This window comes from Eurytemora carolleeae, unplaced genomic scaffold, assembly GCF_000591075.1.
Source record: "Eurytemora carolleeae unplaced genomic scaffold, Eaff_2.0 scaffold1349, whole genome shotgun sequence".
NCBI classification, from domain to species: Eukaryota; Metazoa; Arthropoda; class Copepoda; order Calanoida; family Temoridae; genus Eurytemora; species Eurytemora carolleeae.
In genome coordinates, this window is record NW_019397238.1 from 23,583 (window position 1) to 45,101 (window position 21,519).

General features: G+C 33.5%; 3 protein-coding genes across 4 annotated transcripts; all 3 read right to left on the reverse strand.

The window, feature by feature from the left end:
* Positions 1-1,493: 1,493 nt before the first annotated feature.
* On the reverse strand, positions 1,494-6,237 carry LOC111712959 (serine/arginine repetitive matrix protein 1). The gene is made up of 5 exons (XM_023487721.1): positions 5,911-6,237; positions 5,024-5,136; positions 4,577-4,592; positions 4,257-4,360; positions 1,494-3,836 (listed from the first exon to the last, which is right to left on the reverse strand). The coding sequence occupies exons 1-5, from the start codon at positions 6,220-6,222 to the stop codon at positions 1,772-1,774; spliced, it is 2,610 nt and encodes an 869-aa protein (XP_023343489.1). The 5' UTR covers positions 6,223-6,237; the 3' UTR covers positions 1,494-1,771.
* Positions 6,238-7,846: 1,609 nt separating this feature from the next.
* Positions 7,847-10,866, reverse strand: LOC111712962 (lysine-specific demethylase 6B). 2 transcript variants are annotated; one of them, XM_023487725.1, is made up of 4 exons: positions 9,847-10,866; positions 9,420-9,643; positions 8,813-8,921; positions 7,847-7,949 (listed from the first exon to the last, which is right to left on the reverse strand). In XM_023487725.1, the coding sequence occupies exons 1-4, from the start codon at positions 10,270-10,272 to the stop codon at positions 7,893-7,895; spliced, it is 816 nt and encodes a 271-aa protein (XP_023343493.1). In that variant the 5' UTR covers positions 10,273-10,866; the 3' UTR covers positions 7,847-7,892. The 2 variants fall into 2 exon arrangements, with proteins under 2 accessions (XP_023343493.1, XP_023343494.1); XM_023487726.1 differs by having other exon boundaries at positions 7,878-7,946.
* A 640-nt stretch (positions 10,867-11,506) lies between these two features.
* Positions 11,507-21,118, reverse strand: LOC111712960 (soluble calcium-activated nucleotidase 1). The gene is made up of 14 exons (XM_023487722.1): positions 20,993-21,118; positions 19,766-19,874; positions 19,601-19,644; positions 19,168-19,259; positions 18,584-18,735; positions 17,976-18,047; positions 17,773-17,907; positions 17,070-17,187; positions 16,685-16,812; positions 15,827-15,903; positions 15,120-15,201; positions 14,481-14,625; positions 13,173-13,250; positions 11,507-12,068 (listed from the first exon to the last, which is right to left on the reverse strand). Exons 1-14 carry the CDS (start codon positions 21,012-21,014, stop codon positions 12,003-12,005), a joined length of 1,320 nt encoding a protein of 439 aa, XP_023343490.1. The 5' UTR covers positions 21,015-21,118; the 3' UTR covers positions 11,507-12,002.
* Positions 21,119-21,519: the final 401 nt, after the last annotated feature.

The window sequence follows — 21,519 nt, forward strand, 5'->3', positions numbered from 1 at the left end:
AGCGCTCGGCCCCATAGCCCCAGAAATTTCTTAACCTAACCTTGTGCATTCGACATACAAAAGTTGTGTATCCGACCTACAAAATCGTTGCATACAATCTACATAACTATTCATCCTACATACAAAAGTTGTCAGACTTACGTGTGCAACCGTAAAATTCGCTCCTGATGGTAGCGCTGTCAAATACATACCGACTATATCAGCAGTTCCTGCGTAGGTCGGATTAACAGAATGTGCATTGTGCATCCTACCAGCTGTCGTAGGTCCGAAGTATCGTAGGACGGAAATGCCGTATAACTCGTAGAACAGAAGTAACATTAACGGAAGGAGACTAACGGATTTATTCCCAAATCTATTTTATTGAATAAAATGCTATCGATTGATATGAACCAAATGTGGTCTACCAAATTAAGAGCGAATCCTACGTCCTCTGTCCATGTTAACCATTAATTTGCTCTCCCCATATCCGCCAACATACGATCTGAAAACGCCTTGAGAGCTCTCACCTAGAAGCCGTCAATCCGTGACAATCTATATATAAATTTTGCCTGTCTGTCTGTTTGTTTGTCTGTTTGTTTGTATCCAATAAACGTCAAAACGGCTGAACCGATCGGGCCCAAATTTTTTGTGGGACTTCACGTGACCACAGAGAAGGTTTATGAATGATAAAAATTTAAAAAATGTGTTTTAAGGTTTTAATTTTGTAAAAAAAATTAAATTCTTGAAAATCGGCAGTTAAATAAAAAATGTTATGAAACACTTTTTACATTAATTTTTATTTTTCTGTATGAACGGGAAAAATATCTAGGAACTCGACTGTTAAATTTCTGTGAAAATGGATTAACCTACTGTAGTTAGAAGCAGCCCCGCCCTCTCCCATCCCCCCATATCAAAAAGCATACGTGAAAATGAAGAATACAACCAAAATCGTATACAGACATGTTTAATTAAGAAATAGGTCACAAATCTATTTAAATTAACAGTGCTAAAGATCCGTATCCAGATCCGTTGGATCCGCAAGATTTTGGCTACTTGGACCCAAATCAGGATCCACAAAAATGTGCGGATCCACGGATCCGGATAAAAGGGGCAAAATATCAAACAAACTGCAAAAAAAACGTTTCTCTCAAAACCTGAATCTGAACTATTGAAAAAGAGAGAATAGAAAAATTTTCTGATTTCTGAATGGATCAAGTTTTAGCATAAAAAAGCGAAAAAATAGGACAAAAAATTTGAAAATTCTGCTTTGTTAAAAAAATCCTGTAAACTTAAAACAAATAACCTGGATGCGGATCCGGATTTGGATACAGATCCATTTTTTTCAGTGCGGATTCGCATCAAAATTGAATGGATCCTAAGCACTGGAAATAAACATGTTACATGAATCGAGCATTTTTACAAAATATTATGCTAACCCTCCTCCCCCCCCCCCGCTCTAGTATACATTTACAACACAACTAACAATGAAAAAATAGTTGAAGTTAAAACTTGGATAACTTAGATTTACATCATTTTATTAGCGAGTACAAATGGGTTGAATTAACACGAAATTTTAATCTCACAAATGATATTGGAGGCCAGTCTTTATGTTGATCATACTTGACTTCTTTAACTTCCGCGGAAAATATCTGTATCAAGTACGGAACACTGAATTTTAACCGTTTATCAACTACAAATTCTGAAATCACTGAAATATTACGAAATAAAAAAGAATTAAGAAAAAAAAACATATTTTAAAATTGCAAATCAAAGTTGATATTCTACATTTAGATTAATCAGAAGAATCTTCACGTTTCGGCTTTATTTTCTTTTCCCACTTGGCTTTAACAGTCTTCCATTCCTTCTTGAGAGCTGCTTCAGAATCAGATTCGGAAGAAGAATCAGAAGAACTGGTTTCCTTCTTCTTTTTCTTCTTTTCACTCAAAGATTCTGGTTTCTTCTTCTTCTCATCAGGTTTCTTAACCTTCTTCTGTTCCTTCCTTGTTGCTTCTTTTACAGTTTCCAGAATGTCGTTCAGGTCCATTTTCATTTTTTTCTTCGGAGAGTCACTTTCCTTCAAGGTTTTGTTTACTAGACTACGGAGTGCCTTTAGACGAAGTTTCTCTTCTTCTGTCTCACTCATAGAAGAACCCGATTTAGTTCGGGTTTTCTTCCCGCTCTTCTTCTCATCGTCGCTTGACGATTCATCAGACGAATTCTCATCACTGCTCGAGTCAGAGGAATCTCCTTTCTTTTTTGCGGATTCTTTAACGGTTTTCTGTTTCATTTCCTTCAATTTTTTTTCTTCTTCTTTGATCTTTCGCTCTTCTTCCTTCAACTCTTCCTCTTTTCTACGAAGTTTGCGAAGTTTCTCTAGTTTTTCAAGTTTTATTTTATCCGCCTCATCATCGCTGCTTTCATCTTTGAATTTATCATGCTTCCATTTACCTGCACCAGCTTTCCTAGATTCACTTTTCAAATCTTTTTTATCTTCTACACTTACATCCCTCTTTCTCTTCTCATCCTTCTTCTTTCTAGCACTCCTCTCCTGTGATTCGCTACTTTCTCGTTTTTTCTTATCAGTTTTCCGTTCTTTCTTGACTTCTTTTTCTTCGGAGCTATCACGAGCTTTCTTTTTATCTTTGCTGCTGTCACTCTTCTTAGATTTCTTACTTTCTTTCTCAGAGCTGCTATTTCGGGCCGCTTTCCTGCCTTTCACAACTTTCCTTTCATCTTCCTCTGAACTGGAACTGCTGTCGTCTTTCTTTTTATCAGGTTCGCTGTCAGAATCCTTCCTCTTCTTCTTTCTCTCTTCTTTCTTCGTTTTTTTTTCTGATTTTGCTTTCCGACGTTCAACTGACGAATCTGAATCAGAGCTAGATTTACCGCGACGTTTTTTAACAGGCCTTGATCTTGATCTAGAAATCTTCTTTCGTCGTCCAGAGACAGACCGTTGCCTTGATGGGGATCGTCGACGATCTTTCGACCTAGATCGGCGACGAATGGGGCCTCGAATAGGTGAAACGTTGAACTTTCGAACAGGCCTTCGTCTAGATCTACTTCTGCTTCTCCTTCTCCTGTGCCTTGATACCGACCTACGCCTAGACCTGGATCTGCTTTTTCGACGGGATCTTGATCGTTTCCGAGACCGAGATCTTTTTCGAGAACGAGACCTGGACCTAGATTTCCTCCTTGACTTCGACCTCTTCCTTGACTTAGATCTTTTCCTAGACCTTGATCTCGACTTAGATCTCGACTTTGATTTAGATGTAGAATGATCCCTCTTTTTATCCTTCTTGTCTGTGTTTTCCTCATTTTCTTTTTCCTTAACAACATTTGCATTCTCTTTTTCATCTCCATTCTTGATTCCTTCTTCGTCTTTGCTTCCTTCCTTGTCTTTGCTTCCTTCCCTGTCTTTGCTTCCATCCCTGTCTTTGCTTCCATCCCTGTCTTTGCTTCCTTCCTTGTCTTTGCCTACTTCTCCGCCTTTGCTTACTTCTCCATCTTTGCTAACTTCTCCGTCTGCTTTCTTCTGCACTGACTTTGAACGCTTGCGATCTTTTGATCTTGAGCGAGATCGATCTTTACGAACCTTTGAACGTGATCTCTTGCGAGAACGAGATCTCCTCCGCTCCTTTGATCTAGACTTTTTGCGATCCTTTGATCGTCGTCTTCTAGAAGTTGATCGTTTGCGGGATCTTGATCGCCGTGATCTTTTCCTGGACAAAGATCGTCGTGATCGACGACGAGATCGGGAACGGCGTCGGGAGCGTGACCGTTTCCTTGATCTTGATCGTTTTCTGGATTTGGACCTGGACTTGGATCTATACTTCTCTAGTTCTTCTTCAGGGATAACTCTAAAATAAATCAAATCGATAACGACGAGTTGAAGACTACAATGTTGGTTAAAAGGTGAAGGCTATATCTTGGTACAAAAAACAAGCGAAAATTAAAGAAAATAGAAAATAAGTAAATGAATTAATGAATTAAGTAAAAGTAAATATATTATTGAACAATGATAAAGTTTAAATAAATAAATAATATAGAGTATAAGATAAGACATAAACTATAAAAAAGTGAATTAATTATGAAGCGAATAACCGATTTAACTGACGAACCAATCCATTAACAAACTAATAAAAAAATTCATAAATGAAATTGAGAATTAAGAGATGAAATGAATTAATAAATCAAAAAATAAACGTAGAAAGTCGTTTAGTAAAGAATATAAATTGTCAGGATGAATTAATTGCTAGATAAAAGACAGAATATCTAACCTAGCAAAGTACCCTCCAACAACAATAGGTTTCTCCTTCTCCTCCTCCTGATCTTCGGGTTTCTCCGAAGCAGCAGGAATCAGGTTGGATATCTTCGCCATGAACTGAAATATATGAAATAAACTTTGCGATTTATTTTTATCATGATTAATAAACATTAACGAATATTAATAAGAACTCGGTTTCAATCCAAATATAGCGAGAAATGTTTTAGTCAACAGAAACAAAATAGTTGCGACGCTTCAATTAACTACAAAAGAATATTTTTGATCCATTCTAAAAATTATTCATTCAACAATACAATAATCTGCGACCCGAACCTTTCCAATACCCAACCTATCAAATGACTCCAGAGGCGCAACTAATTTTTAAAAATTTCAAAAATTAACTGCATCAGTAAAAAAAAAAAATCGTCAAAAATGCTTGTTTTTAGGAAAAGTTTTTTTGGCCTAACTCAGTCAATTTTTAAAATTTTTCAAAAATTTCAATGGATTTCATCTTTTTAGACAATTACGAAGAAAATGATATATGCCATGATATTCAAGGAATATTTTTTTGAGCTATGAAGACTGAAGAGTGAAGACTATGTGCATATTTCTGAAAATTTACATCAGACGGTGAAAGTGGTCCGATCTCAAATTTTTTTTATCCTAAATTTGTTTGACTAAATTTTACTTCATAACGGTCTGCATCATACAAATATCCCAACTTGGTCTTTTTGGGATAATGAAAATGGAAAAATGCCGGAAATTCTGTTTGCTACTTACTTGGTTTTTGCCTTATCCTCCTCCTCTATCTGTCTATCTATCTCGGACCAATCCTCTTCCTTCTCCTCCTTCTTCTTCTCTCCCTTCTCCCCATCCTCACCTTCCCCATTCGCCTGAAAAAGGAGCATCTACATAACGTTTCCTTACTGAAATTTTTCTAAGAAAATGTTTCCTGCCACCAAACGTTTCCTGCTACAAAGCGCTTTGTGAGGAAACGCTTTGTAAGGAACTGTTTTGTGGCAGGAAACTTTTGTGTATGAAACGTTTTGTGTAGGAAACGTTTTTTGAGGAAACATTCAGTAAGGAAACATTCAATAAGTAAACGGTTGTAAAGAAGCGTTTTGTGACAGGAAACGTTTTGTGAGGGGAAACGTTATGTGAGGTAACGTTCAGTAATATTAGCGCCACAAGATAATAATTGCTAGTTCTATTACGTTATTCATAAATTTTACTTCTTTGATGTATAATTTTTTAGGATCATTTAATTACGACTTGCATCCTATTCATAAAGCTGCATATGTTTATCTTATAATTTCATTGAGATTTTAGTCTATGAAGTCATTAATAATGATAAACATTATACACTTTCCTCCCCTCATTAAATAATTAATATTAACAAAATTCTCCCATAAAAGCATAATTTACACTTCATTTTCCCAGTAAATTTATCAATTTACATTTTCCCCCCTCATAAAATCAATATTATACTCTGAATTAAGCCCACAAAATCATTAATTTACATTTAATTATCCCCATAAAATCTTTAATTTACATTTAATTGATTCCCCACAATATCAACTATTTACACTTCTCTTCCCCCCCGCAAAGCTATGAGAACCAACCAATACGTTTGCACTTGTAAAGATAAACGAATTTTCGGTGCTCACCTTGCCCTCTTCGTTTCCTCCGTTCTCCTTCTTCTCACTTGTATCTTTACTCTTCTCCTTCTTATTCTTCTCCTTGTCATCTCCACTGGCTCTACTGTTACTCCTACTTCTGCTCGAGCTTTTAGAGTTACTGTGCCTCTTCTTAGACCTGGAGCGTCCACGCCTAGATCGAGGAGAACGAGAACGAGATCTGGATCTGGATCGACGACTTCGGCGTTCTCGTTTTCGCCGCTCCTCTCTCACAGTGTGAATAAGATCGCCTGAATCGTGACGGGAACGGCGGGCGGGACTTCTTGACCTTGACCTTAACATTATAAGAAATTAAAATTTACTTAAAGGGAGTGTAGGCTTTGTTTCAAGTAACATTGCATTTAAAAACCATCATACCATTTTCACAAAAATGACACGTGTCTGAGTATAATGAATGTACCCTCGTTTTACTAGATAAAAACTTTCTAATGCTAATTTTAAAAGTTCCTTGCGGATTTTATGCAACTGAGATAAAGGATATAATTTACAGATGGAAGACAGACGATATCTTCCATATTTCTTCAAGAACTGGGTTTAAAGGGACACGTTGAGGATTGAGCATGACATTTTAAAAAATTGAGGTTGTTTGTGTACATTCTCTTAAAAACAAGGTATATACTTCCAGTGTTTCCTTTGTTTACTTTCTATTTTTTTGTTTACACTTTAGGGGGAAAATATCTATTTATCTCTNGATATAGATAGATAAAAGAAAAGATATGTTCATATGATATAGATAGATAAAAGAAAAGATATGTTCATATGATATAGATAGATAAAAGAAAAGATATGTTCATATGATATAGATAGATAAAAGAAAAGATATGTTCATATGATATAGATAGATAAAAGAAAAGATATGTTCATATGATATAGATAGATAAAAGAAAAGATATGTTCATATGATATAGATAGATAAAAGAAAAGATATGTTCATATGATATAGATAGATAAAAGAAAAGATATGTTCATATGATATAGATAGATAAAAGAAAAGATATGTTCATATGATATAGATAGATAAAAGAAAAGATATGTTCATATGATATAGATAGATAAAAGAAAAGATATGTTCATATGATATAGATAGATAAAAGAAAAGATATGTTCATATGATATAGATAGATAAAAGAAAAGATATGTTCATATGATATAGATAGATAAAAGAAAAGATATGTTCATATGATATAGATAGATAAAAGAAAAGATATGTTCATATGATATAGATAGATAAAAGAAAAGATATGTTCATATGATATAGATAGATAAAAGAAAAGATATGTTCATATGATATAGATAGATAAAAGAAAAGATATGTTCATATGATATAGATAGATAAAAGAAAAGATATGTTCATATGATATAGATAGATAAAAGAAAAGATATGTTCATATGATATAGATAGATAAAAGAAAAGATATGTTCATATGATATAGATAGATAAAAGAAAAGATATGTTCATATGATATAGATAGATAAAAGATAAGATATGTTCATATGATATAGATAGATAGAAGATAAGATATGTTCATATGATATAAATAGATAAAAGGCCGCTGAAAAATCCTGTATTGGATACCCTTAATCCTGATATCTAAATCGTGTATTGGATAACCTTAATCCTGATATCTAAATCTCTGTATTCACTGTGGACACTTTTGATTTTATGTTTAATCCACTCTTTTTGATTTCCCTGCTGGATTGCAACCAATGAGAATTAAACATTGCAAAATTAAATATTTCTCCACTTCTGATTGGCTGTCCGAATTCCGCAAAATCGAACTCTGAGTTCGATATTGAATACACTTACCAAGATTTAACAAACTAATCTTGAGATTAATAAACAGAGGAGATCAAGCATTAATCTCGGTATACACAATTCTAAAGTTTTCAGCTCTGATGAGATATGTTCAATATATAAATATACGTTACAAATTGATTAGTCTGATTTCTTTCTAGTTCCCTGGTTTCTTTTTCTCTGTTGTCTCATCATCTTTCTTCTTCACTTCCTGCTAAACAAACAGACAGTCAATTAAACAAGCAGTACAATCAAAAATAAACAGACATGTTCAATTCAAAACGATATAATTTAAACCTTAAACGTATTTTGCGGGTTTTTGATGCAGAAACAATTAAAGAAATAGTCAAAAATTGAAACTTGATGACATCTTTGTCAATTGAGATTAAGTCTACAGTCAAGCATTCAAACATTTAGTCAAGAATATTCTCAATTAAATAAATCAACATTGAGTCAAATACAGGTAAACATAGAAAATAACAAGATCTGGCATCTTTAGTACTTTACATCTATCTACCTTATCTACCTTATTTACATTATCTACATTATCTAATAATAATTATAAGATCTGAAAAGGAACCCGGCATGGAACCCCCAGACCGCCCTCAGGGTGCAGAGCATCAACATGCAGTCTGCGCGGCGGCCTGAAATCCATCCAGGCTATCACACAATGTTTAACGTCCATGTGATAGTGATACATTCCTAGTGGCTGGCAGCCCGAGAGCCAGTTGCGTATCAAGCAACCCCCCATAACGGTAAACCCAGTGCAGGCCCCTGGGATGAGGCCAGCCAGTCTACCTGTGCATTAGAGAGAAGACACCTGCTGGAACCAGGACTCCAAAACTTGCTTGAGTGTAGCAGCTACATTATCTACATTATCTATCTTATCTACCTTATCTACCTTATCTACCTTATCTACCTTATCTACCTTATCTACCTTATCTACCTTATCTGTTATACCCGAGTGGATCATTACGCAATTTTTCAAAGAATCAAAAGGTAAACCAATCACATTGTAATAGTTTTCATGAACTAGTGATTACTCCCCCCCCCCTGATGAACATTAGTTTCAAATACCTTTTTCTTGTTTGGAAGCATGAGGCCCATATTGCCAGTTTTCCAAGCAGCGTAAGCTTTCAGTCTTTGCTTTGCTTCATCCGCGCCCATCACAAACCCTTTTACCGGACTGAAAAATTATAAAATTCATGATTGTTGGGTCGTTAAAGAATTAATCTACTGAAAATAAAATAGCAAAAGAAGCAACTGTTTAACAGCAAATTAAAGGAATTAACGTTTCTCATTTAGTAGAAAGCACTCTTAGTTAGCAATATTTTTCTCTATAGAGTAAAATTGATAACTAACTTACGAGAATGCATTTTTGGTGAAGTCACTATTTTAAAACGAACTGTTCCATAAAATCAAATCAAATCAAATCAAATCAAATCAAATCAAATCAAATCAAATCAAATCAAATCAAATCAAATCAAATCAAATCAAATCAAATCAAATCAAATCTCAAATCAAATCAAATCAAATCAAATCAAATCAAATCAAATCAAATCAAATCAAATCAAATCAAATCAAATCAAATCAAATCAAATCAAATCACGAATTTCAGTGAAAGCTTTAGGCTCCATTACGTCGCGCTTAATACAAAATAGAGATGACTAAATAATCGTCTTACCCGCCTCGCTCCGCCGCAAGCTCTGCCTCGTCTGGACCGATAAACTGCGCGATTTTGGGTGGCGGAGTCGGGTCTTCGGGAGGTTGTGTACTCGGTGGAGGGGCTGGAGGGCCGTAGACAGGAAGCTGAGCCCCACCGGAGCGGCGGCCCCAGGGTTTAATCGTCTCCACGCCGTCTCCGTCACTACCGTCAGAGCGCTTTAAAGGAGACGACTCTGGACTAGCCTGGAAGAGAACCCGTGAACAACATTATTTAACATTCTGGTTTGATATTGTTAATAACAAGAAAAATGTCATTCATTGTGAGTTATATTGACCATGTGAAAGATTTGAGCTTTAATTCGAATATACTTGACAAACACTAACCACTGTGTGAATGAGAAATAAATCTGTTTTCATATTAATATGAATTAGAATAAATCACTTACCCTGGAGGGAGAAAAAGGAGAATAGAAATCAGGATCATCTCCAGCCTCTTTGTGAGTTGGAGGCTGGAACAATACGTCTACATCATCGGAGGGTGGAGGGAAGGAAGCTTTGGAGGCCATCATTGGAGGCGCTGAAGGCTTCAATCCGGGGCTAGAAAAACTAGCTGGAGGTCCTGATGGATTAAATGCGCGGTTTATCGAATTAGAAAAATTGGCAGAATTGTTTAAAATTGGAGGCGGGCCGGGCGGAGCAGGAGGCTGGTGAGGAGGCGGGGGCGGTAGCCGATCAAAAAATCCCGGAATGGGAATCTCAGCGGGATTAGATAATCCCGGGAGTGGGATTTCCCCTGGCAGGGGTATATCCATACTATCTGAAACAGTGCTCACACATTGCAACAAAGAATATACAAGGATACAGGGATGCATGAGGATAAAGGGATACAAGTATGATACAAGTATACAGAGATACAATAAAGGAAGGTTAATTTGCAAGTATCACCAAGGACCCTTTTTTAATAGAAAACTTATGAAACAAAATGACTTTCTCATTTATCTGTTTTTATATATTAAAGGAATCACTTCATTATTGGTTCAAATTATTTTTTACGATCTTTCTTTGAATGGTCCTTGGTCTGTGAATTACTAGTACTTTTTACATTTTTACATAATTTATTTTTGCAAAGGAATGTTAATTTACATAAATGTTTAATATTGCTTCAGTTCGGATTAAATGTGCCAATAGAAGGTTTTAGTAAATTAAAAAAAAAAAAAAACCTATTTGGATGGAGAGCACATAATTTGTTTTCTAAAAAATTGATAATAACTGATCACAGCCCTTGTTTCCTTCAGTACCGCCATTAAGAGATGAAAATTAGTTGAAAAAAGTTCTCGTTAAAGGGACTGTAAGCATAATATCAAACGACCCTCTTTGCAAAGATGGCGATGCCCGATTCACAACAGTACCTTTGAAACCTTTATCTGATCAATAATTTGGAGGGTCGTTTTACTGGGTGTTTAATTCTGATCATTTCTTTTCGTTTTCCTGCAATAGAAATGCGCAAGTTTGTCAAGAAACCACAATTAAAATTTATCAGTTTTTAGAATTATAAACATTGATAATTCATACTTAATCAGACACAGATTTTAAAAGTACCGTTGTGAATCGGACATTACCGTATTTTCCAGGAGGGTCATTTAAAACTACTCTTACTGACTTTTTGAGAGATAAAATCAGTATGAAAGTCTTCATTAAGTAGGATTACAGTGATCTGGATATATCACAAAATAGTCTCAAAGGTTGATCAAACACTATCAGACAATTCAAAACTAGTGCTTTGGTTCAGAATAAATATTTGAAGAATTTTGACGCATTAAGTATTTAGGAGCTGAATTCGAATCATCAAATAAAATTAGATCCAAGGCATAGTAAAAATAAAACAATAAAATAATCCATAAACCAAACACAACAATTTTCACACAACGGAGGAATTAAAAAAAAAGAATGCAACGTGCCGCAGAAAAAAATTGCTTAGGCAAAATATCAAATTTAAAAAAATTGAAACTTAAACTTCACGCGAGGAGTAAATTAGATAAACTCTTTCTGCACATTTAAAAGTTATCACTTCTAGTCAACTAAATAAATTAAATGCTCTAATTAAAAAAATTAACAAGCCCTATTTAAATATATAAATTAATAAAAATAAAATAAATAAATTCCTAGGTATGATAAAAATAAATTTTTATGTGTTTAGTACATTATCCAATATGGATTAGAATTTAAAAAATAACAAAAAATCTAGATTTTTCAATATCACATTACTAGTAGTAGTACATGTACTTTAACCCTGATCTTTTAAGGGGTGTTTTGTAAAGTGACTGTTTTAATTTTAAGAAGGCATGCCCGATTAACAAGCGGTACCCTTTTAAACCTGTTTCTGATCAACAATGAGAAAGATATCGTCGTTTTCTGGTTTGAAAATGTGTTTAACTCTAAGAGTTTTTCCCATTATTTCATTCATTTTTGATAAGTCTAAGGTGTTAAGGGTACCATTGTGAATTGGACATTTCACACAAGAAATGTCGAGTTATTTGAAATGACATTAACCGGTCCTTTAAAAACAATAAATCCTAAGTAGAGCTTCCATAAATCTTCTCTCTCAGACAAACTCAATCCCTTCGAACTTCTTATCTGCAATCTTCTGTTCTGGGAGCAAAATTTTACCCTGAAGATTTAACAGCTTTATTTTTTTTTTTAATAAATTTGGAAAGATNCGGTGGGCCAAAAATCTTACATCAGCTCTCGAACTTTTCTCCACTTCAATACTTTTTACTTAAAATTTGTTTTCCCATCTGCGAACAAAATCCTAAAAACCCCCGCACATATTCCTGGTGGCGTGTTAACAGGGGAGGATCTATAGGAAAATATTTAACCCTAATAGAAGAAATGTGCCCAGAATTCTAAAAAAATTAAGGCAACTTTCAAAATAGTCGTATTTAACTGAAATTGCTAATTTTAATTTTAATCGTCAAAATGGCGGGGACTTTAAATCAAAATACTTGACAAAATCTGGAAAATAATGATATTTTTCACAAATACTGATGCAAAAAAAGGTGTAAAATAAAAGAATTGTTCAATAAACAAGCAAGACTAAAATAGCCGTGAAGGGAAAGTAGGAGAATTGAATAGGACGATAACTGAATTTCAATATTTTTTTCAACAATTTTTTTTCAAACTTTAAAAAGGTATTCATAACATCTGTGAACAAAATCCTAAAAACCCCCGCACATATTCCTGGTGGCGTGTTAACAGGGGAGGATTTATAGGAAAATATTTAACCCCTAAAAGCAGAAATGTGTCCAGAATTCTAAACAAATTAAGATTTTGATTTAAAACTTGCAACTTTCAAAATAGTCCCATTTAACTGAAATTGCTAATTTCAATTTTAATTGACAAAATGGCGGGGACTTTAAATCAAAAAAAAAATCTGGAACATAATTATATTTTCACAAATACTGCTGCAAATAAAGTGTAAAATAAAAGAATTGTTCTATAAACAAGAAAGACAAAATTAGCAGTGAAGGGGAATTAGGGGTAGGAGGATTGAACAGGACGACGACTACTGAATTTCAATATTTTTTTTAACAATTTGTTTTCTATTTTAAAAAGGTTTCTATGACAAATAATTTCGAACATGTACAATATTATTTTTAAACAACACCCTAACATTTATATTTGATATTTTCAAAATAATTGGTATTAGAAATTGTCCGTACATTCTTCATATCTTTTTAACTGAATTTCAATATTAAAATTAAAAAATAAATACCTGAATATTGAAAACCATGACATATGATGATATTTTCCCTTCAAACTCCTCAGATTTTAAAGCTATAATTATCTCATCCTTAACAAATGTTTTCAATGATAGTAAATAATAATCAAGAAATTATTAATTTATGAAATACAACAAATACATACAAAATTAAATGTTTCAGGAGAAAATATTCAAAATAGTTTGTGGGAATATTTCCACCTCCTAATTCTAAAAAAAAATAGAAGGAAAAGGAAAGGAATAGAAAAGTTACATATTTATTGGTGGATTATAGTGTTTTTCGACGATGAACTAACAACTTTCAGAAATAAAAATGACAGATTTATTTGTTATGTTGAAAAAATAAAACAGGCTTAATGGGTTGTGAAAAAGATATAGGTTCTACATAGAACTGGCATTTTTCAGTATCTTTTTAATTCGCACCGATTTTTGACATCCTTTATGTTTGATTATATATTTTACTCTTTTTTTAGTCTTTCCTTTGAAAAATCGTCTTTGCTTTCTTCGATTCTTTTGCAAACATAGCATGTGTTGGAATTAAAACATTGGCTCTGCTCATAAAAATCTTCAATTAAATTCTGTTTAAAATTCGAAATAAGATTGATAGTTGCAAGCTTAGAAAAGTGTCGTTTATTTTCACACCATATTTTAGGGAAATTGTGAGGAGGAGGCAGTCTAGTGAGGGGAGGGGTGAGTGAGGGGACGGGTGAATGAGGGTGGGGGGGGGTAACTGGGCGTTGAGGGATGTCATCTTATGATAGATGATAAAAAACCCTTATTTTGTCCAAACAACCTTAATAACTATCTCCTGTGTTATATTTAAAAAAACTTTGTTATCTGGAAAAATTAAAACTTTAACCATTATATTCTGATCAAGAATATCAAATATCATTCTAACTGATCAAGAATATTTAATAACATTCTAACCGATCAAGAATATTTAATAACATTCTAACTAATCAAGAATATTTAATAACATTCTATCTGATCAAGAATATTAAATAACATACAAACCATGTCTTAAAGGGACTGTAAGAGTAATTTCAAATGACCATCTATGCAAAGAAGGTCATGCCCGATATACAACGGTACCCTTAAAACATGTTAGTGTTCGTCTAGTACAGAAATATAAGCGTGTGTAATCTGCAGCTGCAAGTTCAAGTGTCCACCGTGTTAAGTTCAGACTGTACGTGACTCAATTCACCGCACACATGAATTTGCAGCTGAACACAAATTACACTTACAGTCCCTTTAAGTTTAACAATATGTTTAGTTAAGGTATTTTTAAAATAAAATATTTACATTTGATCCAGGAAGAAATTTAAAGGAAGAGAATCCGTGGGTTGGAACAATTTCTCCAACAGTTCTGGACTCTATGTGCTGAAAGTTTTCGTCCGCTAAAATCATGAGATTCGTCCCGCGTCGTTCGTCCTCCACATCGTCATATCTTAATAGGAAAAAATCAATCAATCAGTTTATGGAACTAACCACATACAATGTCCAAGATAAATTTCCTAAATCAGGAAAGGGACTTGTAGCTTTGTGATAGATACCTTAATGTAAAAAAAAACATTTTATTTAAGTTACTTTTTTCTTCGTGTTTACCGGAGACTTATCACAATGGGATTAATATGATTGAATTCCTCTTTGCTTATCTCTGTATGGAGAACTTAATACTATAATCATAAAAATTATTGAGATCCAGGTATTCAAGATTAACAATAATTCAAAAATAAAAGCTCTGACCAAAATATGCAGAAAAAAAATAGTTTTAACAAAATTGCGTATTTTATGAAAAATTTATAAAAATAAGTAATTTTAAAAATGGAATTGTTAAAAATGAGTTAAATTTAAGATTTCATCAATAATTTTATAAATTTTCAACATTAGCTTTCAAAACTGACTTTATAATAATAATTGGAAGCTACAGTCCACACTTACCTTTCTTTGCTTGCTCGTCTCGGCAGGAAAACCCATCTTTCTAGAGCTGGACTCCAGGATACAGCTTCATGGATCATATATCCTGGATAATAATTTAAAGTCAGAACTATAGAATATGAAGACAGCTCTTAGATATAAGTGAAGACTAGATGAACATAAGAAACAACAGTTGTACAGTATAAACAGGCCCAGTTCACTTAATGATTCACTAAGGTACTACAGTGACGGCAAAAAAAATTTGAAATAGGAAGACGACTTTTAGGCTCAAGTTATGACTTTAAAAAGTCCAATGAGCATGGACACAGCAAATGTCAAGTTACCCCTTTCACCTAAATAATTAGCGACTTAAGAAGTGTCTAGTAAAAAAATTTGCTTTGTAACAACATCAAATACAATTAAGTATTGCTAAAAGTAAAAAGTCGTCTTTCTACACTTGAGAAAACCTATTAACTTCGTAAACGACATCAATACACTTATTTTTTGTTTAAATGTTATCTCCCAATTCTACAGTTTTCTAGTTCTCACTGTAGTACAAATCAATTAAAAAAAGCAGGTATTTACTGACAACTTCAAAGTTTCATAATGGAGTTATTAGACATCACGCCCGTCAGTCCCTTCCTAGCTGAATGATACAAGGTCATGTTTAGTTCAGGCCTGGTATGCAGAGGGGGGGGGGAGAGGCCTTTAAGTGGTTGAGTTATTTGTACCTGGAGGTAAAATACCAAGGGTCTCTCGGAGAGCAAGATAATTGTCCGTCCAGTCTATATGCTCCACCTCACCTTTCCTAGACAATAATATAATAATATAACCCCTGGGTCAGGGACATAAATATGCTCCAACCTTTCCTAGACAATAATATTAAATTATAACCCCTGGGTCAGGGACATTAATATGATCCTATCTTTCCTAGACAATAATATAATATTTTAACCCCTGGGGCAGGGACATAAATATGGATATTATCTCTCGAGTTTCAGATCAGGGGTGGACAGTGGACATTTTCTCTAAAAATCATTAACCCCCTCCCCTGTAGAAAATCATTTTTACTCCACAGGAGCTATAGTATGCTTTTTTAAATGTTTTATTCAATAAACTATTTTTAGAAGAAATGTTGGAGAAAAAGTATCAAAAAGTATGAAAAAAAATTGCCTTTCGGCTTTCCCTTATTCATCAAATATAATTTCTGAAAAATATACACCCCTGTATTAAATCGACTTTAATGTTGATCCTGATCCTGGATGCGCTCTGTGAAGAAAAAAATTTGATCCTATTGGGGATCCAGATTTAACTTATTAATTAATAATTTTTCTGTTGTTGCTTATTAGCAGGGTAATTTTTTCTATGCACTTTGTCCTCATTTTCCTCAAATGTTTTAGCCGGACCATTTAAAGATAAGAACGATTTTACCAATTCCACATTTTATACTTGTGTTGTAAGATTAAATAACTAAAAAATATCCATTTTAAGATTAAAAACGGATAAATCTATCATTATACTCTTGAAAATCACGGATGTAAATAATTAAATTAAGGATAGTTAAAATACCATCAGGTGAATACACCCACCTGTTTATTTTCTTGACAAACATAGGATGTGTATTAAGAACCTTCCCGTCCTGGGTAGTCCATTCCTTTCCTAGTCCACCAACCCACAGGTCATCTCCCTTCACAGTACTCCACTCAGATTTAAACGCCTGACATCAACACAATATTCAAAAAAAAACTATTTTTCTTTGTATTGTCTTTTCTTTTTCATAAACAAACATAGCCCGGCAATCAGAAAACATCATTGAAAATTAAGAAATAATAAAATAAATGATCAAATTAAAATTATGAAGAAAAATCAATAAAAATAAATAAAAGTTGTTTAGTTCAATTCAATGTCTGACCTATACTGTTGTAATTTAGTTATTTTTAAAAATTATTATTTAATCATTTTTGTGTTTTGTTCCTTGGTTTGATTCCCTGGACCGTCTGATAGAATTAACCAGGGTATAACACCGCCATCTTGGATTTGGTAAACCACGCCTGTACGGTCATCTAGACTGTACAGTTTACCGTTGTACACACTGCAGTACCATAACATTATAATACTTGGTCTCATTGGAATAATTTTATAACTTTATGCCTATTATACCACATTCTTATCGGAATTACTACATAGCCAAAGGAAAAGGATTAAGCATTTTTCCTTTCCCCTAATTGCGTGCCTTTTGGTAAATAATTAAAATTATTTCACGGATTTTCTTTCAATAGTATACAATAATTTTGATTATTACACTTTCTTCCAACGAATAATATACTATTATTTCACTTTCTTACTACGCATAATATACTATTATTTTAACACAGTACTATGTGTATTAATATACTTTAAATGAAAACATGAGGACATAGGTTTCTCTATGATCAGATAGAAAAAGGTCACTATTCGTCTCTCAAAATAAAATCCGAAAGCTGATACATAATTATACAATAATGATTCAATAAAGACAAGCGCTAGAAACTTCTTAATGGAACCAATTCGTTTAACATTCAGTATACAACAGGGTTGTTCTTATTTTCATAAAAAATCACCCCCAACTTAGAAACCCAAAGACAAAAGTCAAAACCCAATCGGCCGGCCCAGATATTGAGCTGATTATGATGTATTCCTGAGTTCTGATAGTTCCATTCCTCTACCTCCAGCTCCCAGGTTGGAGAACAGTTCTAAACTCTTCTCTGGTATATTCACTTCAACCCTGGAGTAATCCATCTTTATCCTCAGTTCTCCGTACCTACATAGAGTACAATATTAGTCTAGTATTCACTCCAACCCTGGAGTTATCCATCTTTATCCTCAGTTCTCCGTACCTACATAGAGTACAATATTAGTCTAGTATTCACTTCAACCCTGGAGTAATCCATCTTTATCCTCAGTTCTCCGTACCTACATAGAGTACAATATTAGTCTAGTATTCACTTCAACCCTGGAGTAATCCATCTTTATTCTCAGTTTCTGTATACTGTAATGTAAACCATACATTTAATAAAGCGTATGCATGAGTTTTTTCGTTTCAAAATACAACAAATGTTTACTTTCTCTTTTTTTCACGAATATTCTAAAAAAATTAGTAAGAAATATTCCTAATAATATTGTTTAAAAGGTCTGTAAGCGTGATTTCAAGTGACCATCCATGGAAAGATGACAATACCCTTTTCAAAACGGTTCCCTTAAAAAGCTTTGTCTTCTCAACTTCAATTAGATATCAATGTTAAAATTCTAAACAGTTATTTTTCAGCTGTAGTTTCTCTACACAACTGACCTGTGATTTTGAACTACACTAAACCATGGAATCACATTATAACTGACACTAGAAAACAATATCGTTCACATTGTTAATCAGAGAAGGTTTAAAGGGAGTTGTTTAGAATAGGGTATATTGTCATCTTTGCAAAAAAAACTACGCAAACAGTCGCTTTAACCTGAGATAGCTCTTCCACTTGTTGTCTCCTGCCGCTGAGTCTGTGTCGAGGTCGGATATGATTGCGATCTTGTATATCTTGGTGTCCCCGGAGTATAGGATATCAGACAGTGGATATCTTGTATTTAACTCAGTGTGAAGATGATCATGTTCCTAATTAATTTCAACATAAGACGAAACTAGTAAAAAGTCCCCCCCTCCCCCATTTATTTGATCAATTTTAAAAATTATCATATCAGAATTGTCTCCGAATAAAACCTAATATCTGTCCCATAAACTAAAATTGAAATTAATGAAATGAAATCAGAAAACAATTTAAAATACAAATTTGGACATATCAAACTCCTTCAGTAGAGTTTTTAGATAATTTGGTGAAAATGTGTGGTGACATATTTGGAGGGAGTCAATTGGTACATTGGGAGTAATATAGGTTAAACAATTTTTTTAAAATTAATTTTTTTACATTTTTCTTCCCGACATGTAAAGTTTTATTAATCTCACTGGCAGCGCCGGGCAGCTTGTAGGAGATTTTAACCAACGATGATAAATTATTTAAAAAATAGATGAGAAGAATTCTTTTCTTACCAGATTATCTCTGAGTACATGGATGGATCGTTTCCTTCCTCCAAATGAAGAATAGAAGAGAAGAATGATTGCAACAATAATAATACTTGACACTGATATTCAACTCTATTTGATTTTTTTGCTAAATGAATATTAAATTTTTGTCATCTGTATTTTCACAAACTAAATTTTCACCGTAATTTTGATTATATCACACATTTAAAAATTTAAAAGCAACGCACCAAAAAAAAAAATTAATTGGAAAAGAGAATTGGACTTTAAAATATTTTGTGATGAAAGTTCATGATACATATTAAAATGAAATGAAGTCAGTGATTTAAATAGCATACATTTAAAATGTGTTCGTGATAGAATAAGGTATTGTCAAATGTTTTTGTGAAGAAAATTAAGAAAAATAATAATGTAAACTATTTTCTAAATCAAATATTCCTGCCTAATATAAGATGGGGTCTAAAATGAACGGTAGAATTCCCTATTCTAAAATTTGCCAATTTCAATAATTAAAAAAAAAATGTGTTCTTACGAAAGAAATTCAGTTTTTCTATTAAAATTCTTGGGGACAAAATAAAATAGATTATAAAAACTTGGTTTAAATAACCTGTATGCTAGTGGGGTAGAAATCGCCGCTCTCCAATCTCTACCGCCGGGAGGGGTGTTGCTTCTCCAATCCCAACCAGTCGCCCCCTCCATATTCACCAAACTACTTGCTAAAAATATTAACATCATCAAAAAGTGGAAATACTGATATTCATATTTTACAAAAATGTATTCACATTTCCTACATTATTACTTAATTCTCCAGAATTAGGTCGTTTAAAAATATGTTTATAACAATACAAAAGGAATTAAAGTCGCACAAGTGTGGATTTTAAATAATTTAACTAATACTTAAAAGAAAATTCCTGAAATGTATTCATTTACAAAAACTCCATATATTCTTCCAGTATGCATAGTAAATAAACAAAGAGAATTTCGGGAAGTGGTATTGAAATAGGAAATATTTATAACTCCCTGTTTAGGTCCATCCTAGAGACCTCCTCCTATCAATGTTATACATTTATTTTTTTATTATTTAGGATTAGGTAAAGACAATTTATAGGCCGAGCGCTGTGGCTAGGACAGGCTAGGGAGCAGGGCGCCGCTAATAGGACAGGCTAGGGGACCGGACGCTGCGGCCACATGATCAATTATACAAAATGAACAAAAGGAGGGGGGGGGGGGTGTCTAAAAATCGTTTTCTTGGAAATTACACCCTTTATAATTTATTAGTCAGAAAAAAATGGTTCCAATTAATCCCTGTCTTCTAAGGGGTGTCAACTAGGCCTTTGAGTTGCATAAAGAGCATGCACAAAACTGATAGAAAGGGGAAGGGAGTGGGGCGGGAGGACCCAAAAATATTTTAAATGGAAATTTCTAGGTTTCAAAACCAATTCTCTAGAACAATAACAAAAGTGTACCAGCTATATCCAATCATGATAAAGAAATACTATTTGATAATCTTAAGATGCTGACCATTCACGTTCCACATGCAGGTATACACGGGCAACATCAGTAATACCTTTCTGGACCCCCTCCCTCCCCCTTCTATCAATTTAATATTTGCATCTCAATTTTAACCTAGTCACTAAGTCTGAGTGACTATTATAATAAAATACTAGTGTTGAAAAAGCTTGACCTAGTGGCTATATTCAAACTACTTTAGGCTATGTTTTAGAGAACGCTATTTAATGTTTAAAACGGCTTTATAAGCAATATATTTCTGACTTGGCGAAACAAACGTATCAGATTACACGCAGATGAAAAACATAATATACTCCAGCATTACCTGATTTCGATCTTGACATCATTATTGTTTATTAACGTAAAATCTTTAACGAGATGGGATTTTCTTGGTGATCTAGGGCATTTTTCTGTTTTTCGGCCACACTGCAAAAGCGCAATCTGTGTAAAGAAGTCCGCGGTTAATTATAAAAATACCGGGACTTTGCAAAGACGACAACAGCGAGCGCGATAGTGCTATATTATTTGGGCTAATGTTTAACATGAATAACAAAAAAGTTAATGTTGATCATATTGGAGCTATTTTATATCATTTAATCTTAAAATTTTTGTTATAAATTTTGTTTCTCTTGAATTTTTTTGTGTATTCTATAAAAATTTAAACATTTTCAATCAACACTAATTCAAATTTAAAAGATAAAGAAATTAATCTGTGTACCTTTGGATAAAATAAGATTACCGGCGTATTTTGATCAAATCCTTCAATAAAGATGTTGGAACCTCGCTAGGCTGGTTTTACGTAGGGCGGTTTCCTTAGCACCACAAAAAGTCAATAAATGACGTAAACAAAAC